General features: G+C 40.1%; 3 protein-coding genes across 7 annotated transcripts in view; 2 read left to right on the top strand and 1 right to left on the bottom strand.

The window, feature by feature from the left end:
- Nucleotides 1-56: 56 nt before the first annotated feature.
- kctd9a (potassium channel tetramerization domain containing 9a) lies at nucleotides 57-8,338 on the bottom strand. Its single transcript, XM_034871357.1, has 12 exons — nucleotides 8,127-8,338; nucleotides 7,689-7,810; nucleotides 7,556-7,599; nucleotides 7,361-7,457; nucleotides 5,765-5,823; nucleotides 5,527-5,655; nucleotides 4,729-4,796; nucleotides 4,153-4,248; nucleotides 3,915-4,064; nucleotides 3,050-3,155; nucleotides 2,836-2,969; nucleotides 57-1,303 (listed from the first exon to the last, which is right to left on the bottom strand). The coding sequence occupies exons 1-12, from the start codon at nucleotides 8,172-8,174 to the stop codon at nucleotides 1,187-1,189; spliced, it is 1,170 nt and encodes a 389-aa protein (XP_034727248.1). The 5' UTR covers nucleotides 8,175-8,338; the 3' UTR covers nucleotides 57-1,186.
- Nucleotides 8,339-8,821: 483 nt separating this feature from the next.
- ankrd39 (ankyrin repeat domain 39) lies at nucleotides 8,822-11,447 on the top strand. 2 transcript variants are annotated; one of them, XM_034871395.1, is made up of 4 exons: nucleotides 8,822-9,220; nucleotides 9,369-9,472; nucleotides 9,628-9,756; nucleotides 9,857-11,447. In XM_034871395.1, the coding sequence occupies exons 1-4, from the start codon at nucleotides 9,073-9,075 to the stop codon at nucleotides 10,028-10,030; spliced, it is 555 nt and encodes a 184-aa protein (XP_034727286.1). In that variant the 5' UTR covers nucleotides 8,822-9,072; the 3' UTR covers nucleotides 10,031-11,447. The 2 variants fall into 2 exon arrangements, with proteins under 2 accessions (XP_034727286.1, XP_034727285.1); XM_034871394.1 differs by having other exon boundaries at nucleotides 8,844-9,220; nucleotides 9,553-9,756.
- A 12,633-nt stretch (nucleotides 11,448-24,080) lies between these two features.
- Nucleotides 24,081-25,495, top strand: part of fgfr1a (fibroblast growth factor receptor 1a) — a 28,062-nt gene continuing 26,647 nt past the window's right edge. For 2 of the 4 annotated variants that reach the window (XM_034871329.1, XM_034871327.1), the window contains exon 1: nucleotides 24,081-24,775. The gene's annotated coding sequence lies outside the window, so the exon portion shown is untranslated. The remainder of the gene's footprint in view (nucleotides 24,776-25,495) is intronic. The other 2 variants (XM_034871330.1, XM_034871328.1) reach the window with 1 other exon arrangement.

Genomic DNA, 25,495 nt, shown 5'->3' with positions numbered 1-25,495 from the left:
ACAATATCGCCGCAATATTGATAGACACGTTTGTTCAAAAATATCGTGATATCGGATTTTCTCCATAATGCCCAGCTCTACTAATAATGCTTTTTTTTGTGGAAATATGGAAAACATTGGATTGGATTTACATTAGATTACAAGCACCAAAAACTTTTTTTGTGAAAATGGATAACATGTTACAAGTTAACATATACTTGTGCAAATAAGTTTCAAAGCATGATTAATTGATATACATCGATACATGGAGCATGTTTCCAGGCAAACCCACTTTGACAACATTAACATGTGAAAATGGCTTTCTGTTTCTCCGATTGGTAAACTGAAGAATAATGAATGTCATACATAAACTTTGCAATAAGCAGTGCCACAGACAAATTCATGCAATTGTGGATCACTCGCACACCGGATTAAAAAAAGAGGTAGATTCACAGAGCGAAAAAAAAAGAAGAAAAAAAAGGGAAAAAGCTTTTTTCAAGACACAATATTTAAAAGTAAGAAAGGAGAGACCTCACAGCTGTAAATGACGTATTGCATACCCAAGCTGTGTTTAAAACTAGCCTGTCGCATAGTTTGACTGTGCACTAAAAGCACTTTTAGCCTTTTAGACTGTGCTATCATTATGGCTTTGGCTTGCATTGCTTCCTTTATAATATGTTGAATCCAGCAAAATTAAGTTAAAATACTTAAAGAGGAATATATATATATATATATAAAAACGACACAGTTATTGGTAAGGGACACCTATTTCTGCTACAGCAGCATCCAGTGAAGCTCAGTGCTCTGAACTTGACTGCACACAGGTAATAATTAGATTTTGACTCCCATTAACATGTCAAGTAAAACAAAGTGAATATAAATTATGTAGAACGTTATACGAGTATAGTCAATGGATTGCATCCAGACACATCTACATACACTAGGAACATTATTCTCGTTTTGGTGATATATGCAGCTGAACATTTAAAAACACCCTCCGGTCCAAACATACATAGACAACCCTGAATAAATTCTAGTGCAAGATATTTAAAGCTAACACAATATAGGTGGAATGCAAGGGATGTGCATACAACTGCCTGTACTGCAGACAGGCAAAGAGAGACTGAAAGTATGGAAATATACGGGGGGGGGGGGGGGGAAAGAAGCTAGCTGTGGCCCCACACTGGAGACTGATGTGTGATTCCAGTTATCTGACACTCTGTGACATGTGCAGAGGGGTCAGCATCTCTTCAAAAATGGCTCCCTTCACATTGGAGCCCCTCAGGTTGGCTTCTTGTAGATCGCAGCCGGACAAGTCACAGTTCTGCAAAAACGCGGCAGAGACAAAACAGTAAAACAGGAGGGTTAAATATATCGGGTGAAAAACATGCAATGTAACTGGAGAAATATATATATATTTTTAAAGTGATTTTACAGGACAACATGCACACATTTGGTGACGATTATTTTCATTATCAATGAATCTCTCTGTAATGGTTTTGATGAATCATTATACGATACAATGCAAATGAAATTCCTGAAGATAGTGAACAAGATAGCTTTAATTGACCTATTTATATTGCTTGTTTTGTCCAATCAACAGTCCTTGGCTCAAAGACAATTGCTTCATATCAGTCATGAAAGAGAGAGAGCTAAAACTTGTAAAGCTGACACTAATAACTTTTTGGCACTTTTGCTAAAAAACGTGAATTAAATCATTCATCAAAATTTTTGTCTGATTGCTTTTTTGTTTATTGCTAATTGTGTTAGCTCTTGTGCTATGGCTTATTCCTGTTTCTTTTAGTTTGCTTCCAAAGGCTTGTGGAAAACCCTCAACATGTATGGTCAAAAGGTTAAGTTACCCTGCAGGAAAAAGAATAAGGGACATGATTTGAGATAAATAGCTATACATATACATATAGCTACTTTGAGCGCAAGACAAACCTCACCCAAAAACATCCTAATCTCATAGTCTGGCAAAAACAACATTGAAATCTCCAGTTAGGAACACTTTTAATTACTTGCAAAAATAGTTTCAAACAAACAACCTAAGGGAGATGAACCATTCAATTTCAATAATATAAAGAAAAGAGAAAAAGAGACTGAATTATTTTTATCTACAGGAAAGTTTCATCCTTATTGGACAGTTGCCGTATATAAGACTGCCAGGTGAGTCAACCTGAGGGCCCTATTTTAATGATCTAAGCACATGGCGTGAAGCGCAGAGTGCAGGTGCGTTTAGGGCATGTCCAAATCCACTTTTTCTAGTTTTGACGGCAAACAAAAAGGTCTGTGTGCCAGGCGCATGGTTCAAAAGGGTTGTACTTAGTGTCTTCATTCATTTTTGGGTGTGTTTTGGGCGTACCATGCAATAAACCAATCAGAGTGTCGTCTCCCATTCCCTTTAAAAGCCAGGCGTGATTGTACCTCGGTGCATTGCTATTATGATGGCAGATGTGAACCGTAATATTTTTATTTTTAATCTTTTACATGTTGGTATGCTGATGCGCTTCCCTGTGTGTGTGTGTGTACCAAGCATAGTGTGCGCATGCTGTGCAAAAGCCTAGGCACAAAATGCACTGCTAAAATAACAATGAAATGCTACGCTATTGACAATGGCACGATCACTTCCCTCTGCCTCAAGATAGCAATAAGTCAAATATGCACCCGAACACACCTTTCTGTAAGACCAGCACACCCATGGGCGAAAAGATGGGTGCAGGTGCATTTGCTATATAAACAACCGGGGCGCTGGGCTGTCTTAAAATACCAAAGACACTTTCGTTGGGCTGCGCTGCGCCGGGTGCAAGATTGGGCCCTGAGTGTTTTCAGAGATAATCCTGTGTGATGGCTCACCTCAAGATCTGTCCCTGCTAAAGTGGCTCCCCGCAGCGTACAGTTCTTCAGCTTAGCATTTTTCAGAGTGGCCACACGCAGGTTGATGCCGGTCATTTGGCTTCCTTCCATGTCAACTCCTTTAAGGTTAGCACCTGATTACAAAACCCATTTGGTTAAAACATGACTATAAAAAAAACTGCCTCTATTGTGACTAGGAGCTGTGATGGACTACCTTCCAGGTTGGCTTTCAGTCCAGATGGATCTTCAAAATTACATCCTCTGAGAGAAGCTCCTTCTGCATTGGAACAGAGCATCTTCACCCCTTGTAAGTTGGCACCCTTCAAAAGTCAGCAAAAGATCAAACGCATTCATAATGTCCTTGTACATTAATATTAGGTTATGCTCTACAAGAAATGTATGTAGAGCAATAGAGTCTGCTTATTGTTCTTGAGGTTTATTTAAGGCTACATCTACACTACTACTTTTTTATTTTTAAGCAATGTTTTGAGAAACAAATGATCTCATGAAATTATCCCGGTCCTGCCGAATTTTTTTCCCCACTTGTCACAAACAAAATATGTGTCAAGCCATTCTCAATGAAGTATTGTAGTGCTGCAGAGTATTGTGATGTCACACTAAAATCGCACTATAATCATTTCTTTAATTTGATTCGTTTTCAGTGAGAATAATTATATAAAAATTATCATTCCCTACAATATCGTGAATCATATCGCAATGACAATATCAGTCAAAATAATCGCAATTATATATTTTCCTTACACCGTGCAGCCCTAATGTTTAAAATGACAGAAAATGCTTTGGAGAAAGAACAACAATGGCGTAACGTAAGCCTACCTAACCAATAAGACTGACTGACGTGCATTGTAGTTTCCAAAGGTCTCCGAAAACGCCGGTGTAGTGTTGACGCGAGGCATAAACGTAGCAAAAGATATAAAACATGGTTAGGAACAGAATGGTCCCTCCGCCACACAACTGATGGGACAGCACGTGTGAAGTTCTCAAAGCATGTGCACATGCTCACTGTGTGAAAGCAAACATTTCCTCCTTCTGTAAATTTTCTGAGTTTTCAGACTTACATCCAGGTTGGCTCCCGAAAGATCAGCCCGCTCCAGATTGGAACAGCACAGGTTGGCATGGGTCAGATTGCAGCGGCTGAGATTAGCCATTTTGAAATTGATGTAGCGCAAATCAAGTCGGGACAGATCGGCGCCACTAAAATTCAGACCCTAAAAACAGTGAGAGTAATGGTGTCAAATATAAACCAGACAAGGTGAAATGGTGGCGTGAACCAAAACCATTTTCATTAAGCCGTACCTGACAGCGAAGCTCTGACTTGGTGGGTGTTGCCAAGAGGAATCGAACAAACTCTTTGCGGGAGATGGGAGAGTGGTCCTCCGGTGGCTGTGTGTTCTGTTTTGAAAAGAAGTGGTGACTCAAACTCAGTGGTGGAATTTAACTAAATATATTTAAGCAAGCACTGTACTACAAATTTGAGGTACTTGAGTCTATTCTTTTCATGCCACTTTCTACTTCTAAACTGCTACATTTCAGAGAGAAATATACAATATACAAGTACAGCTGAAATGATTAGCCCATTAAACACTTAGTTGATTGACAGAACTGTTTGGATTGTTTCCAGTTTCGGAAATGTGAGGATTTTTTCTGCATTGAATACTTTTACTTTTCATACTTTACTGATGATACATACTTTTAAGTAACATTTTCAATGCAGAGCTGTTACTTGTAACAGAGTATTTTTTTACAGTGTGGTATTAGTACTTTTACTTCAGTTAACAATTGAAATACTTCTTCCACCACTTGTCACAATGCATTCAAAGGAGGGATCACTTTTCCTAAATTTAACCATTTACCTTCCACACTCCATATTACCTTGATTGCTACTTCCAGCTGTTCAGCGAGCTGCTCAATTCCAAAGAACCGAGCCTCCTCGAGGACACCTAGAAAACATTAAAAACATATTTCAAAGTGCCCATATTATGCTCATTTTCAGGTTCATAATTGTATTTTGAGGTTTACCAGATTAGGTTTACATGGTTTTATTTTCAAAAACACCATATTTTTGTTGCACCGCACATTGCTACAGATCCTCTTTTCACCCTGTGTGTGTGGGTCTCTGTTTTAGCTACAGTGAGACATATCAATCTGTAGCATCTTTACTATCTACTATATTTGCGCAGTAGCTAGGTAAGATTACATCAGCCAGATAACTCTTTCTCCAACTTTGGTCAGTACAAGGCAGGATTAGCTGGAAGACTTCTTCTAAATAAGGGTGCACTTGTGGAATACCTGCAGAACAGGGACATGTAAGTTGTTCTTTTGTTGATTATGGTTAACTAGTTTGTGCTGTAGCAGTGTTTTGCCATTGAAAATGAGCTAGCATGCTAGCGTGCTACGGTTAGCCACCTTGTCCCGGCTAGTGACGTAGAAAGCCATGCAGCTTTTGAACTTCTCACCCGGAGACTGAAGGCAGAGTACAGTCAGAAGCCTGTATCTCACTCAAAACAGCACGGATAGGTTTTTTCCAAGCCCCAGAGACACAAAATAACACCCAAATCCCCCAAAAAATGATTTCATAATATGGGCAGTTTAACAGAAAATGTTTTTTAATGACACTCCTCAGAGTGATTTGGCTAAACTCCATCATTTATGGCTCATCTGAAAGCTTACCTCGTATATTTATGCCTTCATTGATAATGAGCTGACCGTGTCTCAGGTAGTTGAGAATAGGCTCAAAGTATTCTGGACTTCGGTCGATTAAGTAAGCCCCGTGCTCGTCCTGCTTGTTGCCCCACACGTCTGGCAGAAAACACAGAAGTAGACAAAACACATTGGAAAAAGATGCTTCACATGAAACAAAAATGAAATGATTGCTGATTGGCTAGTCGGCTCTGTAGCCCTAACTTACCTTTCCCTCGAAACATGTGAGCAAGCATACTCTCTGGCTCCTTGCTGACCAGGGTGCTCCTGAACATAAAAACACAAATTTAGCGAAATAAAAACAAAGAATGGAAATGTAACTAGGGCTGCACGATATGAGGAAAATAAGACATATTGGATAACATTGTTGCATATCCCAATAAAAATATTACTTGACGTGTACTCAGTTCTGCATTTCTGCTGCTTTCAGTAGTCTGCTACAACAAATGGCTTGTTAAATAAGAATCAAATCAAAGGAAATCCGTTCCAACCTTCTTTTATTAAACAAATTGCATTGACTAAAAAAGGCACATCTAAAAAGTGCAGTTTTCTATGGATATTTGCTCTCAGCTATCTGAGTGTCATTCGCAATATGTTGCAGCTAAGGGTGGAAACGATACACATATTTGTATTGAACCATTCAGTACAAGGCTTTCAATTAGGTACGCATTACACACAGAACGATTCGTTGCACTAATCCTATTTCATTTGGAAAAAAAGAGCTTAAATTGTGTGAAATATAATGTTCTCAGTGCCGCTGCACTCAACAAGGCAGCCCAGACCATGTAGGCTAACAAGCAACCTGCTGTCTGCCCCTCCCACTTGCTTTGAATCTTGTTGTACATGTGTCTGGGCTGGCAGGGAGTTGCGTTGGGAACCGAAGGGTCACTGGTTCAAGTCCCTGTACGGACCACAGTACCGTGTGTGGACTGGTGGCTGGAGAGATGCCAGTTCACCTTCTGGGCACTGCCAAGGTGCTCTTGAGCAAGGCACCAAACCCCCATCAACCGCTCAGGGCACCTGTTGAGCAGTCGCAGCCCACTCACTCTGACATCTCTCCATTAGTGCATGTATAGGACCTGAGCATGTGTGTGTATTTCAGGCCTGTGTGTGTGTAGTGTGTACTAACAATAGAGTGTACATTGTAATTTTCCCATAGGGGATAAATTCACAGCATAATTCCTGCTTTTGTACAAAAACAAAAGCCCAAATAGAGAACCAATTGTCCGAAGCACCAGTTGTTTTTCTGACAGCAGATGGCTGGACGGCAACGGCTCCACAAAGCTACCTGACTGTAACGTGTATATATATTACAGGAGCTATTTCTGTTTCACATGCTGCTAAAAAGTCACCCCAGAAGATGGGTCAAGTATAGCTCTGTCATGGTTCAAAGCAAATAGATCATACTTTATGATGTTAGTTTTAATAAATAAAATAAATTGTAAAAATCAAGTAAATTCCTCCAGCATTTGTTTCTTTTTGCTGTATCGAAAACGTACTGAACCGTGACACAACTGTATCAAACAAACCGTGTATTTTGTGAAACCTTACACTCCTAGTTGCAGCATTTCACAATGTGTTTACCGCGCCAGTTTATACTGCTATGACAATTAAAATGTATATATATATATATATATATTATGCGGAGCTTAAGTGGGCTTGGGTTCGACTCCGACCTGCGCCCCTTTGCTGCGTGTCATTCCCCCTCTCGCTCCCCTTTCATTTCTTCAGCTATCATGTCAATAAAGGCTTAAAAGAGCCCAAAAAATAGTCTTAAAAAAAAAAAAAAAAAGAACACAGATACCTGGTGGTGGTGAAGGGACGACCACCTATATTAAGGGTCAGCCAATCAGTGTGTGCTCCATGCTGACTGGATGCCACCTTGGCTTCATTTTGAGGGTCTGTGATATTAAAAATAATAATAAGAAGAAGTGTGAAGACGAGTGTCTGACAGCATTTTCACACACTGCCTGCAGCAGACATGTCAGAAAGCACTCACCAATGAATGGTTCTCCTTCTGACACATACAACACGTCGTCATCTCTGTTAGAAACACAGACAAGTCACATATTAAGCAGGGAAGCTCATAATGCGCTCAACTCCATACATTTATTATAATCCTGTGCTCTTACCTTATAAGGGCAATGTCATCTATGAGACCACCCTTTCCATTGTATAAAGAGGCAGCTTTGATTCCTAATTTATTGCTTGCTACGGATAGTAAGTCGGACAAGGTCCCGTATACTGCTACAACCTAAAAATAAATGTTAAAAAAATTAGTAAAGTATTAGTTAGGGATTAAAGTCTTAAATACAATGGGCTAATCCAGCCTAATACAAGAGTCGCAGTTAGATTGAACTAGCTAACAGTTACATTTATCTTAAGTTTGGAAAGAATAGCACAAAGACTTTGACTTCATATAAATAGTTGCTGATATATACTAGGCACAGTGTAATATTAGCATACATTACTTAAACTATGATAAAACATATGTAACTTTACAGTGGAAAAAGACAGTCATTCTGCGGCCCACGTCCTTAACTCAACAGTCCTACAGAGTTATTACTAACCTTGCCATTTTTAGATGTCCCGTTAACAAAGAGGCTAACTCTTCTCATTCTTTAGTCGCTTTGGTTATAAGTGCTTTATCACAATTTCAACAATAAGGTGGCGTTTGCCAGGTAACACTTGCTTAAAGATTCAAGCTGGCTAGCTAGCTGTATCAGACAACAACACGAGACAAATGATGCCTTCAAGAACTATCGGAAAACCCGTAGGTACAATATTACCCCATGCTTCTTCTTCTTTCGGGTTTTACGGCAGCTGGCTTACCCATGACTCGTTATGGCTTAAACGTTTTGTATCTCGCCCTCTCGCCCGCATATGATATTACAGTCTCAAGTGTTACTCATTATCAGCGCATTACATAAATTGTTCTAATGGCAACATAGGACATTAAAGGGAAAGGAAATATGTTAATAACCAAAGTGATGAGTAAGTTTTTGGTGATGTATTAATACATCAAAAGATCCGTTGCACAAATGTAACAGTTTCGTTTTTCATAACCATAATGCCCCACAGCAACAACCCCCCCCCCCTCCCCCCCCAAAAAAAACAAACAAATCTGGGACAACTAACACAAACCAGAGAGCACATGAAGGGGTCTTTCTGACTGCAGCTCTGCTATTGGTCGGAGAGTTCACACGTAGGCAGTAGGCACGCTTGTTTTTTTGCTTCGGGTAGCCTGGGCAAACCAAACGTGTAGCCCCCCAAAAAATTGCGTTGTGTTTTACAAAAATAATAGCCATTCGGTTGTTGTTTTTTTAAACCTGTATCTGATTTCTAATATAAAATTGTTTAGGTCATTACGTTAAGCATTCGTTTACTTTATTTGTTTACTTTAAGTCTGTGTTTTAAGACTTCGACTGTTGGTGGTGGTGATGCACCAAAACGTCGACCAACAAATATAGGACAGAAGAAGAAACACGGAACTGTCAAACAGCATAATGTAGATGCATGCCTGTAAAAAGAAAACAACATTTTTTTATTCTGTTAGTGTCCGTTGAAACAATGGCGTCTGACAGACAACAGTGTTCGTGTTGCTCCCATCCAGTCTCCTCTCCTAGTGTTTACCAGACGCTGAGTGAAATGGATTTTGAACGAGGTTTGCATTCAGAGTTCAACCATGGTTCTAATATAGTCATAAAATGCAAAATAGATTTTATTAAAAGGATTAGCTAACAGTTATTGTCATTCCAGGTTTGACTGAGCTGTCAGTAAAGTACAGTGCTGTGTGTCATTTTTCTATTAAGGTATCTGGTCTGCTGCAATGGATGGGGACTTGGAGAGGGTTAGGTCCCTGGTCCAGAAGGGCACAGACCTTAACCTGAGAGACTCCGCTGGATACACAGCTCTGGTGAGTTGGCTGGGAAGATGTTTTGTCCACTGTTATCGTGTGTCTAAACTTTTGTAATATTGTTGTCTATTTTGTCTTAGCACTATGCAAGTCGCAGTGGTCATCACGCTGTATGCAAGTTTCTTCTCGAGAATGGTGCTTGTGCATCTCCCCAGACACCAGGCGGTGCCACACCGCTCCATCGAGCAGCTTACTGCGGCCATCTGGAAGTGGTTAGACTCCTGCTGCACCACAGAGCAGATCCAAAGGTCTTTGATGACGATGGTGCATCTCCTTTACATAAGGTACACAACTGCCAGTCATAACATATTAAAAACATGTCCAGAGAGACAGTCTGATGATCATTTAACCGGCATCTGTATGTGTTGCTCTCTGCTTGAGCAGGCTGCAGAACAGGGACACGGAGAGGTATGTCAGCTGCTTGTCGAGCACTGTGCAGCGCTCTGCAGCCAGGTGAACAAGAGGCTCCAGCTCCCCTTCCAGCTGGCACCGCAGGGAGACCTGCAGGAGCTCTTAAAACCATCTGACGACAGACACGCTGCATCTGGGGCATGCTGAGATCAGATAAATGACATAAGCTCCACATATACTGGGTGTGGTCCGCATAGGTCAGAACACTGATCTTGACCCGGATTCACTAAATTACATGTGGCAGCTTTTTTCCTCAATTGAACATCAGAAACAAGCCAAACTGGGTGGAAACAACATTATATTTTCTAAGAAAAGAAAAAAGACCCCAGGCACTCTCAATGTGAAAATTCTCATAAAAAGCCTTTATTTAGATGAAAATTTCATATCTAAATCTTACATTAAGGGTAGAGCTGGACAGCAAATCACGCATATTGGCACAAAGCAGCCTTCTTTAGGAAGTGCATTTTCTAGCTTCATACCATAAACCTTATCCTGTTTTTCTTTTTTTGTTTACTGCTTGTGTAGTTTATATCCACTGCGTTACGGGATTGCTGCGGTGACCCCAGAAATTTCGCCAGTTGTCCCTCTTTAAGGCCGGATGTCCGTTACCTTTGGCTTTCTTTGTGTTGTAATTTTAAACTCCAACGGATTTCTGAGGACTATATTGACCTGCTCCTCAGATCTCTGCCGGGTAAATCCAGACAGCTAGCTAGACTTTCTGTTCAATCTGAGTTTTCTGTTGCACGACTAAAACAACCTTTTAACTACACATGTTCCACCAAAACAAGTTCCTTCCAGAGGCTATTTTGCAGCTGCACCGGGGCTCGGTCCGGCTCTTAGCGCCGCCCATGAAAATTGTGATTGGTTTAAAGAAATGCCAATAAACCAGAGCACATTTTTCTCCCATCCCGGAATGCTGTGTGGACTAGGCAGACCCTACTCCGCAGCACTGTGGTGGAAGGTCTGGCAATGGGACACTACCGCTTGTGTAGTAATTACACCTCCTTAGCTATAGAAAAGCCCATGCTACACTTGTCCACCACGAAATTTGGGCCAGTCGTTTTTCCGGTAAAATAACAATTCTGTTTGCACACGTGAAGAGTAAGTTACATCTGAGGTATTTAGTGTTAGGTTTGAGTGATAAGGAAATAGACAAATTTGATTGATCAGTGGGCAAAATCAAGGGAATACAACCACCTCACAATCTGATGCTGGTAAATCTTTGATATTAAAGGTGTGTAGGTGCAATGATCTTTAATATGGATTATTTCACTGTGGAATTAGCCTGACATACAGATTTCTTAATTCAATTCAAGAACTAGCAGGTGAACAAGTAACCTGACAGAGTGACAGGAACAACAGTCCAGTGTAAAAAGCACACATTCTTGTTATGAGTGCTGAAGTTTCTCTCTTCTCTTTTATATTAATCCACTTAAACCATCTATTTGTAAAACTTGAAATGAATTTGTGCAGCGTTTTCTCTCAATGCAGCATGAATTGGTATTTTCTTTAAACATGTGACATGTTTAACAAAGCAGTTTATATTAAACTGGAGGAGAGCATCTTCACCTGTGTTGGGTTATTTGTAAAACTTTGTCTGGCAAATGTATGTAAAGTGGTCTCTGCTGGTCTTTTTTACACATGTGGCAGCAGGGGGAGCTATTGTCTAAAAAGATGCTTGTGTTTTTTCACTACAGCATGTGAATTAGTTGGCAGCTCACACACAGTGACCTCATTCAATCCTCCCAGCATGCTATTGAAAAACCAAACTGGAGGAGCTGTTAGAAAGAGAGCAAAGCATCCGTGTAACTGTTGTCAGCTGATAGGCGACACAGGGATTGACGCCACTGTTCTGAACACTGTAATAAGTGTTAAGTTTTCAATCAAACACAACATATCTTTTTTATTTAAACTGCTGATAATTCAAGATACTTTTGACACATTGATATCATTAAAAATGAGTCATGACATGTTTTAAAATTTGATATGGTATTTAGGAGCGCTTATGCGCAGCCTACATATTTTGCTCATGACCTGTTGCTTGCAACATGACTCAGCTGCATCGACTGTAAGTAACTTTTGTGTCTCTGAGTGGTTTAGCAAATATTTAGGACCTACTGCTTCAGGTGTAAATCATTCACATGTCCCTATACTGAGAGCAGATGTTGATGGTTGTTAGTCTTTGTAATTTTGGAAAAGCATTGACTTCAAACCACACAACCGTCCAACAACCTGGAACCTGCTAATTTGTTATTCATTAAATAATAATAATTGATACTTTATTAATCCGGCAAGGGAAATTACAGTGTTTTCACTTTGTTGTTAGAATACACATTACACACAGGCCTGAAATAAAACACATGCTCAGTACCTATACATGCACTAAATGAGAAATGTCAGAGTGAGGGGTCTGCGGCTGTCGATGGGCAGGCCTCCCGAGCAGTTGGGGGTTGGTGTCTTGCTCAGGAGCACCTTGGCAGTGCCCAGGAGGTGAATAGCACTTCTCCAGCTACTTGTCCACTACCATATTGATAGCTCTTTGTGTAATGGTGATGTGTATTGGAATATATATAACCATCATGCATTGTTTATAGGAATTTGGAAAAGGAAACTGCCATGCTGGAATTTTTTTTAAACTTTTAAACTTTTTTTAAAGTATTATTTTAGCTTTTAGATTAGCAGCTATTAGATTTTGTTTTGTCACTCTCACCAAGAGAACTCATCCTTTGTTTAGTTATCAAAGGCAGGACTCATTACAGTGTTTTTTTTTAACCAGTATTTATATGCAAAGGGCACAAAGGATGGAAGCCCGGGGGGTGAATAAAGTATGTTGATATTTCCATATCTACTGAAACCGATGGAAATACTTTCAACTATTGTCTCATATACTTACTTATTCAAAGCATGTTGAATAAGTTACACATGCACACACACACACTAGGCAGATACCTTTCCCCCTCAGCCCTCCACAGATGTGCACTGTTTGCACCGTGTCCTGCACTTCTTCTGCGCTGCTGCAGTCCGCACAAATACGACCCCCGCGACCGAAAACCCCTTGCTGCAGTCTGACCAACTTTCATTGGGTCCGCTTGTGGGCGGTGTTTCCAAAGTACCTTTCAAACCACATCCAGTGCTGTGACTGGAGGTGTGCCAGGCCACATCTGGAGCTCATTGCAGCTGACGCCACACAGCACAAGGAGACGGGGTGTTGGGGGTAGATGGGGCTATTTGAGCTCGCAGAACCAGGCCAAGAGAGCTGTTTACGCTCTGTGACAAGTTCCTCCTTCCACACAGCTGAGGAGCTGTAACGAAGAGCACCCATTATGAGTGCCACACGTCAGTAATAGCAGGAGTTCGCTCACTGCTCACAGACGGAGAACGGGTCGAAGATATCCCGGTTTGTTTTCTCAGTGGCAGGAAGAACAAAGCACATTACCCTATTTGAATCAGACCAGTAATGTTAACTGGCACCCAGACTATCACACACACCACAGTGCCTTTTGATTGATCCCTTGCCAGGTTCTGTGTAACATAATCAAAGTTGATGTCTTAGATCTGCTAGCAGTGAGCGAGGTAATGAAAACCGCCTGTGTCACTCGGTAAAAGCGTAGGAATATTAAAGGGCCTCATTTTTTCTTGATAATTTTTCATGAGCTGGTTTGACTTTGCAGAGCTGCTTTTCCCCTTTATGTGCAAACAGTCAGAGGCTGGCCTGTGGTGGGTGACAATAAGCAGATTGGTCAGGGAATAAAAATACATTTTCCACATATATATATACAGTATATACAAAGTTTCTTTCAATTAACTGTGGTACTATACTATTTTGTCAGTACACATGTAATGAGTGCTATCTTGCTATCTGAGGGATAAGGTGTGATTTTTAAACATAGCTTTAGAGAGCTTTCTCGTAATGGGAGGACTCCACAAGATGAGGAATTTGGATTACACCTCTTTTTAGTGAGATTTATTTGGAAAGCAATGAAGCTTCCTGGCCCTGGAAACCACTTCCACCATAATGAGCCCAAGTTAAACCAGGACTGGATGTTATTTCCCTCAAAAATAGAAGGTGGTCTGTGTGCCATGCTTGCGTGGAGGACTTGAAGTCTGTGCTTGGGACTTTATTTTAAACGGTGCTTTAGCTTTAAGAGTAGATGATGAGAACAACTTATCCTCTGTGTATATTTCTCCAGTTTAAAAATTATGTTATGTTACCGCTCAAGCTTTACAAATAGTAGTGTTTGTGACTAAAAACTAATCACAATTGTATTCCATTGTGCCAGATGTCAATTGTCTCCATTTTGGTAATATCTAGATGTTTTTTAACACAGATAAACTGGTCATCTGGTCCTTAACTTTCTTGTGCCCACCTGTACAAAACTAATGCCATTCTGTTGCCACTCAGCTGCCCTGGCAGAGCTGGAGTTGTCTAACTTATCCCAATGTAATCATGGCTGGCCGATGGGCACACATTAAGAATTGGAGGGCCAGACTCTGGCATGAAGGAACGCCCCATTTTGTCTCATCTGCATCGGGGAAATCAGAGAAGTAGGAGTGTGGGTGTTGGGTGAGGGGGCGTGTGTAATCAAATCTAAGGGAGCTGCTCCATAGAGATGCTGCATAATCCAATTTAGGCCCACTCCCACTTCAAAGCAGCATGTTGTCTGCTGGTTGAAGGGATGTTTTAGATCTTATGCTCCCGTTTTCCACGTCAGCGGCTGATGAGAGCCATGAGACCAGAGACCAGCATCTCAGCTTCCAGGCAATCGACACTGTGACTGTGGGAAATGTCAGGCTTATCAGGTGATCCAGCCAAGCACAAATCTGGATGATGTGAAACATTTATTTTGTAGATATATTCAACATACTTCTTTTTAATCTGAAAGATTTAAAAGCCATGTCAGTGAAATTCAGGGTCCTGCAGCCACACTTGGACTAAAAATTCAACCAACACATCTGGACAATGTCATAACGTCTCTACCAGCAACCATAATCTTGAAAAGGTTTCCCCAGGAATTTGTGCTCAGTGAACATGCTGTGATTTCTGCATATTGTGGGTATATTTAAGGGGGGAAAGTTTATTTTCTCAGATGTTTATTTTTTTCTCAGACTCTTTGGTGGATGCTTCTTTTTTTTTATTGATTATGGAGATGTAATCTTCTCAAAAGCAGGGCCAGACAAACAACCCCTAAACTGTACCATATGAGTCAGAGGAGAATCAATGAAGCTTTCGGGATCATATATCTAGGGCCCATCACACCAGACTGCTGTTAGGAATCAGATTATGTTGTATATCATCTGCCAAATCGGCACATAAACTATCAACTGCCCACACTAATCTACTGTGTGTGTCCCTAGTTCAGAGTGCATTGAGCTTTTGCAGCTCGTTGTTCATATGCATGTTTACTTGTCGTTGTCGTCCATCCTATGAAGTTTAACTCGCATGTCTTTTTTTGGTCTCGTTTGCCCTCTTTAGTTTATAGCGAAGAAGAAGAACTCATTAATTTTATCTACAGATACACAAGTACAGTTTTAGACAATATATTTCTCCATAGGGGTAGGAAAAATAATCGATTCTTAGATGCATTGCGATTCTCTCTAGAACGATTCAAGGCTCGATTCTGATAAGTTAATAATCAATATTTTAAAAAGAGTGAGGATTTTTATTCAAAGGTTACTGTCTCCAGACATGTACAAATCAGAAAACAGAGTGACTGAAAGAGGATGGGATAATGGACAACAACTTAGAGTTTAGGCAAGAATGCAGAAGAAAAAAAACACACAAAAATGGCCAAAAGGAGAAAAAAAATTGTTTTGTATTTATACACATGATCTAAAAAGACACACTTAAAATAATTAGGCAAAACACATGTAAGCTGTTAATCTACTTTATCACATGACATCTGACCACCTCATGTTTCATGTTCTAAGAAGCCAATTCTCCACCTTTAAGCATGAGTGAGCCTCTGACATGGAAGATTACTGTGAAAACTGCATGTGTCAAAATCGAACAAACTCAGATTTATATGTATATTTTTTTTAATCACGCACGGAAATGTACATTAAATAAATTGTTGCATCAAGATGCATTAATAATCGGTTAAAAATGGAATCGTTGGCCTCATAATCGGAATCGAATTGTGAGGTGCCCAGAGATTCCCCCCCATATTTCTCCGTCCCATAGTCATTGATACAATTATCAGTGAAGTTGGTTTTACATGAAGATGGAGCACTTTAAGACTCATAACATAAATTAGAACAAGAACAGTTATTCAAGCTTATCTTAAAAGTTCTAGCTTAAAGATACAATATGTAACTCTTCCATATTAAATTGTCTAAAAACAACCAGGATTTTAGTCATCCGACATCTGTATCTGAAGTTATCAGAGAAAAAAGCTGAGCAAATGTTTCTGTTTTTCCAGCAAGCAACTTCAGTGTTTTTTACATAAGTGGAGCATTAAGCAGCCGAGGAGACAGATATTTTCTTCAGGAGTTAAGACCAAAAACAGCTACATCAACAACAACAACAAAAACAGGAGGGTAAATATTGCACATTTATTTCTAATATTGGACATAGTTTGGTAGAAAAATGAATTTTAATGTTGAATACACATCTGTTTTATGTGTAGTCTGGCTCAACGGATGTACATTGCTGGAATAAAGCATGTAAAGAAGTCTCGCCCATGCCATGGGCCCCACTACTGGGGCCTATGGCCGCCCAGGATGGTTGTGATTGGTTAAATGAAATAAATGGCTATCCAACATGATTTAGTGTTATTCAAACTCAATTTGTTTTTAATGAGGAATTGCGGAATTAAGTAATGACAACAACCCTATGGGCGCGTCCACATGGTACAAGCCTTCCGCGATCGTGCATATTTGCTAGTAGCCAAGGAGGACACAGAGGATTAAAAATACATGATGGAAGAGGTAATTATTTCACTTGAGTTTCTGCACGGGAAAGTCACCGGATGACCCAATCTTCTGAACATAGCCATACTGAGAAATACAGAGAGAGTAGTGTGGAGTTGATAGCCTAATTGGCTTTGTAGCAACAAAAACATTTGGCAATGGCTTGAATGTTACAGTCGTTCAATAATATCAAAAAGTAACACACCAAAGCTTTAAAAAATAAATAACACATTTCAAATGCAGAACTTGTAATATAGTGTTTTTAAAGAGTGGTATTGATTAAAAAAAAAAAAAAAGGTTTTCAAACAATGATTGGTCCGCTGAAATAGAGTTTACTTTTATTCATTCATCAGAATCATTCATTAGACATGGAGCATAAAAGGCAGACTTCATGTTAAGACAAGATCCTGCATACCCTTATTTTGTAGAAATCAGATCAGATAAATCAGATTCCTCATTGCATCTAGACATGATGGGAAATATAGTTGGAGGACAACAGAAGGGCATACGTGAATAATTGAATTTGGGGATGCTAAAGAACTCCCCTACAATACCAAACGGCAAAATATTCACAACTGCAGTGACAATACTCCCATTCAGTGTGAATGACCAGGGAACGCAACACCGTGCTGCACGTGTAATTGAACAAGATGGTTACGCTGATGAACTAAGACTTATAGAGGCACGCCGTCCCTCTGTCAGCAGGTGCCCGGCACACACTAGCCCATTCATATGCGCATTCCAGTCTCTCCCCTCGCAGCCCAGCAGGTTCCTCCCGGCCACTCGGGACAGGGGCTGACAAACACAAAAGGTCTTCAATCTGCCTCAGACAACAGCCAGCATAAAGGCCCGGAAAGCCACAACAGAGTAATGTCAATGAACAGGCTGGGGGTGGTGAGCAGAGTTTGGGGGGCCCTGTGTAGAACAGGGGCACTGCTGACGGATGGATGAGGGCTGGGCTCTAACAACGTATTGGAAGGTCTGTCTGAGGTCTTCCTGCATAAAGGAGGATATTTGTACTTGCCTAGTAACAATGGAATGCAAACACGAAAAGCTAGGACAATAAAACACCACTTTGGGGCGATGAAGAAGCTGGTAGGGAAATCATCATGCAAAGCATCCCTGGGACAGGTATTGTTCACTGTGAGGATTGCATGACTCTCTGTTTGTTCCCATGCTCATATGTGGCTTCACCTCCTTCAGTTTGCTTTTGCATAAGGTATTCCTGGCTTTAACAGTGTCCGGCACATTTCCTTACGCTGAAAGGAAGTGAGGAGTGATCAGAAATGCCCCACCTCATCTTAAAACAGACTGTGTTTAGGCTGAGCTTTTGTCAGACGCATCAGAGCGAAAGTTCAACTGACTTTAAAGTCTACGTAGGGCCGGTCCTATCTCAGATAACATAAATGACTTATTTACATGATTTCATCTTTTGTAGCCAACATTTTTCAACATCTCCATACAGAGAAAAAAAACTGCTCTATGTAATTATTAATAGAAATCATAAACTTGATGCCTTCATTTTATAGCCCATCGGTAAGCTCACCTATATTTTTCTTGAGCTACCATGGCATTTACACATCCCAGGGACAGGTTAATGATTAATAATTGCAGCTTTTTTTCTCAAATTAGTCCCCTCAATATACATGTTAGCTTTCATTCTCTTATGTGTGCCAGTGAACCAATACAGAAATATAGTAGTATTGGCGTTTTTCCATTAATGGTACCTGCTTGACTCAGCTCGACCGCGGTGCCCCGTCCTCCTTTTTCCACTGCAGATTAGTACTGCCTCATGTGTGAGGCGAGCCGGGGCTGGTCGTCATAGCAGGAGACCGCCGTGACCTAACGCGACACACACACACACTGAACGTCGAAGGTGTGTTTGCTTTTGATTCTGGAGGTAGCAACGTCACCTTTTGGGATTGCCTTAGCTCGCATGGAACCTCGACAGAGGTGGTACTAAAAAAAGTACCTGTTAGGAAGTACCAGGGACTTTCTTTCATAATGGAAAACCAAAAAAGGCGAGTAGAGTAGATACCACACAGTGGAAAAACGGTATTTGTCTCCCCTGCGCTGCTATAAAAAAACAACGACCGTCTTTTATTGGTCTGCAATTGTTGTTGTTTTATTATTTTCTCCCCTCTGTTTTGCAGAATCTTTACCACCCACAGCTGTCGCTGCTCAGACTGGGGTGAAGAGTTCCAGATCAGTCACCTCCTATCATTGGAGGAAAACAATAAGCAACAGAATGAATAAACCATTGCCATATGTTATGACTTCTTCCAAGGCTTTCTTGTCCTCTGTAGACTATTTAAATCATTAACAGCGTGCTGCATATCCCAAGGGAACTCTTTATCAGTGACACAAAAAAAGTGTCTCGAAAATATGTGGTTTCAAACGACTTGTTGCATCAAAGGTTTTCTCAGTCGTGTTTTAAAGATCTGAACGTAAGATGTGGCTGATGGCAGCACATTGCACGTTTAACTCTCACTGTTAGTTACCCTAATAAACACGCTTGGTTTTTCTCTGGTATGAATGCGGTTGTCAGATTCACACTCCATCTGCTACATAGTCAGCAGCTCTCTTTTAAGTCGCGAGTTAATTTGAGCTTAAAGTACATTTGGCAAAAACAGGCAGTTTAGAAATTTGAAATGCGAGAATGTCTGACTGAAATACACCGATCAAAACTTGTTACATAAAGGCAATGTGTCCTTTTGGCGTTAGTCAGGCTGTGTTACGTTAAGGAATAGTTCTAGTAGTTTAGACTTTCTGGATGTATGCATGTTTTCTTTCTTGTCAAGAGTTTGCTGAGAAAATGGATACCCTTCTCATGTCTGTAGCCTACAGAAAATATGAAGCTACAGCCAGCAGACAGTTAGCTTAGCATAAAGACTGGAAAGGCTGGCTTAGCTCTGTTCAAAGGTTTAAAAAAATCTGCCTGCCAGCACCTTAAAAACTCCCTAATTAAGATTTCCATTGTTATGAATGTAATTTTGTTATGTGCTGGACTACTTCTTGTCTGTCTGACAACCTTGTGGTGACAAGACTCCAGGAAGAAACTGCACCCAGCCACAGAATAGCCAGATAACCTCCCATAAAACCACCCAACCCCTGTTTTTACTCTTCGTACTAACCTAAGCTAAGTTAACCGGCTGCTGGGGGTAGCTTCATAATTAGTGTACAGACATGAGAGTAGCATCAATCTTCTCATCTAACTTGGCAGAAACAAATATATTTCCCAAAATGTTGCGCTTGGCTATTTCTTAAAAAGAGTATGCCACCTGTTTAGCATTGTACTCCTATAACATTCCCAGACTCACAATGGCCCGTCAACAAAAAGGTTTGAAATCAATACAACAGAACCCGATATGTAAGCTTTTTTTTTATTCCACGCATTCGGTTTTCTTGTAAAAACCAGGGCCTACGTTACCCAAAATGCATCTCGACCACTGACGGTTTGTTAAGCTGAGAGCGGCCTTTAGCTGCTAGCCTCAAGCTACATTGAGAAGAGACTTCTGGTACTGTCCTATATTTCTTACTCTACACAACCAGATACATTTTTCTCATTTTCAAACTTAAACTAAAGCTCAAGTCTGATAAATTGCATCAAGTGATGCCCTTTAGGCAAGTTATCAGACTTCACACAGCTGTCGCTGGAGTCACAAAAGGCATGATTCAACTGTTTTACGCATGCGGGAATACTTCCCTAAGTCCTGCGGACTTTGATGTGTGAAATCTGTGGAGTTCCACTTTAAGAAATGAATAGAACTGAACAGAAGTTTTAAACGGCACAACTGACGTTTTCAGTAAGAGTATTTAACATTCAAATTTTGTGACTGCGTGTGATGAGCATCTGATTACTGTCTGTTTACTGATCGTTTGAACATGGCAAAGCTGCAGTTACCAAAAAATATATAAATAAAATATTCACAATCTCACAGCATTTAGAATTTCAAGCATCTTTATCTATCTAGCCTCTAAACTTTACTGCGTACTGCACTGAAAGGTTTGTATTTTGATGCATTTCTTTCTGTAACGCTTTTATTCATACAGTGTGTTGTTCTGTTTGGATCTCTTCTTTCACTTTGTAATCTAAATTTTTTATTTTGTAGGTGGATCTTTTACAATATCAAGGCTTAATCAAATCTGGATGAGTCAAAGAAGTCATACATCCTGTAACATCATGCTAAGATCCTCCTGTGTTTGCTGATAAGAGCTCAGTTTGGGGCTCGTGTTACAACCAATAACAGCAATAAGATAGTGTTTGCTTTCTTGATAGAGGACAGGTAGTAGAAAAGTGCAGCGTCTACAAATCAGACTCCGCTTTAATTGGCCAAGTAAGTGTGTAAACAAACAAAAGATTTGACTCTGTTTTTTGTTACTCTAATTGTAGTCTCATATTGCCAGACCTATCCCCACAGCATGTGTGAAGTAAGGTCTGTCTATACACCACACATACAGTACGTTCTAGGAAAGGAGAAAAAACACTGGTTTGTTTGCCTTTCTTTAAACCAATCACAATCATCTTGGCTCCAGATGTGCAGATCTGCAAAATAGACTCGGTAAGAAATTTGTTTTGGTGAAACATTTTCAGCCTGCACAAAGAAGACACCACATGCAATAAAATGAAGTGAACTGTTATACTCAATACTGTAACATGAGCTATATACATTTGCTAGATACATGGTTATTTTATAAGTTGCTTTTACCAGTGTATTGCTGTGTGTATTTCGTGCAAAGCAACCACCACCAATCGGTCCCAAACATCCCAGTTAGAGAGTACATGCCGTAAACATATTCCTTGTAAATCTTTACAATAATTCCCCGGAAGAACTGAGCAGACATGCCTTGTTGCAAGATCCCAATTTTTATTTAAACTAGCTTTTCAGCATGTAGCTTGCCAGCTTGAAGTTTGTTTTCGTTTCCTGAAGTGAACACAGTTTGAGTTTAAGGTGGTTGACATGTCAGGAAATTGTCCTGAAAATGTACTTCCGTTGATCCAGACTACTCTTAATGTACTTACACAGAAATAGACATACCTATAAAAACTATAATTTACCGGTACAGTGAAGTACAGTGGATGTTTGGTGTCACAGGAGTCACTGACACTATGTAGTAATATTAAAGGAATACTTTGCCATTCTTAATCCAGCTCTGTGTCATCTTTGTGTGGGCAGTGTGTTAAAATGAAGCGTTTGGCTTCCGTCCATGGCACAAGTGCACAGAGCTCGGAATAGCCAAAGGGCTGCCGAGATCTGTGTTTCACGTCATCCTGTGGATCTCTGCAGACCTTTGCTGCTCTGCTTCATTATAGGAGCTCCAAGCGCTCCCAACCCACCGTTCATCGGCACACAGAAAAAGATGTCACAGACCTGGATTCAAACCAGCAAAATATTGTCCAGAACAAAAGTTGTTGTGTTTATATGTGAAACCTTAGTACTGCTCTTCAAAATACTGAATTTAGATATCCATACAGTAAAGTGAATATAAACTCACCTCCTTTTGTGAATGGCTTTAACATAATATAGAGTTAACATTGCATGGAAGATTAAAGGCTAACACATGTTGAAACACAAATCTGCTCCCATGTGTCTCTGCAGCTTCAGTCGTCAATCATTTATCCATTGTGACGTGAAATCAAAGACCATATGAGGTCTTCACATATGAACTATGTGTTTGATCAGGCAGTGCAAACTTGTGTTTGTGCTGACTTGGCTGATACATTTGAAATTCTGATGCTCTTTGAAATGCTGCCAAAGCATATTATCTTCACGCCAGCACAATAAAGCTTTTTTTATAGTCGCCTTGAACGGGAAGTTGATGAAAGTGGTTACTTTCTGTCAGTTAATTAGTATTCATGTTGGTTGTCTGAATCCTGCAAAGAAAACCACTTTCCCTCCTCAGCTACACAATCATATTACTGCCCACTCCACTCATTCACGTCTACCATCAGCGTGGGCTCCCTGGATGTTATTGCAACTTTTTTAAGTGGACATGCTTTTATTTTGAAAAGTCTCATTGTTAACGTTTTTAATTAGAGCTCAATGTCTTTGTAATATGCAACACACATTTATATTAATATCCTTCTATGTCCACATGGGACATTTTTAGTGACACTAAACTGACCTTTACCTTGACCTATGTACTATTTATTTTCTTGATAGCCTACTGTAAATACATATTACTCTTTATTTTCTTAACTTATGCGTTTTGTTCATCTGTATGGTGTCTTGTACAGTGACTTTCCTTGTTTAGGGATTAAAAAAGGATTTTTAATCTTTGACTCTTCCAAAGTGAAAGTGGTGTTCAATAAGAATAAGCATCTATGGCCTTTAATGACCTTATAGGGATCTTATTTGATATTTATTATGTATTTCCTATATATTTCTTATAATGATTTAATAAATACTGAGTTTGTACTTTGTAGTTAGTTTATGTAGTTTATTTCCATTGTGTTAGTTGAAATGTATACAGGAGCACTATAATTATGTATAGAGTATTAGCCTTAGTGTGTAGTCTCCAATCCCACAATGCAAAGAGCGCGGTGTGGAGAGTCGGAGCTCTAATGGAAAGGTGCTGTGGATGGCGGGGCCGGGTAACCTACCAGCCTGGGTAGACCTGCGTCAAGCTGGAAAATAACAGCCTGAATAATGTCGGAATTCCGACTCTTGGACATTCAAAATAAAAGCCGCACTTCACAGATAGAGGGAGAACGGGAGGGGGAATCCGCATGCGTGTGGATTAAAACAACAAACTTAAAATCGAATCAAACAATGCATTGAATATGGAGTGAATTTGTGTAAAAATAATTAACATGGCTGATGTTGCACAATCTTTAGATGAATTACCATCCTATGAGAATTGAGGTTAAATAACTGTTTTGTTAAATGAATAAATAGTTAAATAACAACGGTTGGAAATGTATGTGAAGAACAATACATTAATTACAAGGTAAACTCAAGTAAAAGTAAAAAGATGTGGTATAGCTCTTCATTTTGATGTAATGGTGATTTTCAGTTTTAACTCAACAATCACTAATTGCAATAAATGCAACCGAACACAGCCCGTTAATATTCTCCAGCCGTTTCCCTTTGTTTCTGCAAAAGATGGAATAGGAGCTAAATATGTCTGTCTCGTAGAGCAGAGCTAAACAATCATGCTGGACATCGAGCCAAATATATTTGTCCAAAAGTGAACTAGCTAGTCAACTTGCTTACTCTTGGCATTTATTTTGTAGCTAGAGACAGGAAGTTGTCTGTGTCAGTGCCTTGCGGTTGACAATGGTCTGGAGGATGCGCATATTCTCTCAGATTTAAGGGGGGAGGTTTGGTTTGGAGCAGTCCGGAGTCTTCGTTGTTTAAAAGCATCTCTCCGCCAGGAATCGTCAAAATACTTTTTAGGATTAATTTAAGTAGCCCTCTTTTATAGAACTATTACACCGCATGGCATTTTGTTTGCGGATATTTTGTTACAGTGAGTTGAAGAACTTTACGATACAGTTTTCGGAGGTGAAGCGACTTCGTTTCATCGCGAGCGAAACGTTTGGGATAAAGGGACAACCAAGAGCTACTGCATAGGCTCGCACTCACGTAGTTTCTTCGGATCTGTTTGGCTTAACGTTCTCCAGTTACCGTTAAGCTAAAAGAAGCGTGTCGCAAAGCAAATCAGGAAAACGTTAAAATAAAACAAGAAATTCCACTCTATAGAAAGTTTTTTTTTTTTTCGCTCCGTTGAGTATTTGCGTTTCTCGGAGTGGGGGACGCACGTTCTCTTTCTTTCGTACAAGTTTTGCAAAAAAATATGCGCGAACTTGTTAGCCACTCGTCGATAGCTGGGAGTTAGTGAGCTTCGTTAACGGACCACACATTTCTCTGGATATAACCTTAGCTACTGTTTTCGGGAAGTTTTTCTGTATCCAATCTCAGCTCCGGAGTCTTCCTTATCTGACCAACACTGGCTGTTCCACAGCCCCCCGCCAGTAAGGTGAGCTGCTTATTCCTTCACTCTCGGATTTAACGTTAGCTTCACTTCACTTTGTGTTTACGTGCTAAAGGGTTTAACGTCATAGCTGTTGTTCCCTATTGTAATAATTGGTCATAATAAGAGCTAATTCAAGAATAGTGGTTCTAAAATTGACAGTTATTTTATGTCTGATACACAACCACCTGTTTTATTTTAGATAATGTTGTTTGGGCTCTGAAAATGAATAAAATGGGAAAACTGTCTGTTCACGTAACGTTACGTACTTTGCTTTCTCAGGAGCCCTTTAGTCCGTTTCATGCGTAGGAACACCTCCGTCTCCTCCATGCTTGGAAAAAGAAAGGGAACTTACAGTCACGTTAAAGCACAAGGCCCAAATGTTGCCTGTTGTCCTGCTAACAACTCCTTGGGTTTTCTATCTAAAGTCACAGCTGGCTGCGCCTTTAATCAGATTAGCTAGATAATTAACTTGAACAAATACTCCACAATTCAACAGTGAAACCTAGAAAGCAAATGTTTAAAACGGCACATGATGGAGTTTGGTTTCATGGATCCGCAGTACGTTTCTGAATGTCTTTGCTGTCCTGTAAACTAGGCTATGTTTCCAGTAGTGCTGCTATCAAGTGGTTGGTAGCGCAGCGAAAATGGTCGTTGTCACCTTATCAGTCCTCAGCCATGTATTTAGCCCATGTCCTATCTTTGTCACAGGCTCAAACTAAACTA

The sequence above is a fragment of the Etheostoma cragini genome, chromosome 5 (assembly GCF_013103735.1).
Source record: "Etheostoma cragini isolate CJK2018 chromosome 5, CSU_Ecrag_1.0, whole genome shotgun sequence".
Classification (NCBI taxonomy): domain Eukaryota; kingdom Metazoa; phylum Chordata; class Actinopteri; order Perciformes; family Percidae; genus Etheostoma; species Etheostoma cragini.
This window is presented reverse-complemented; position numbering and strand designations above follow the sequence as displayed.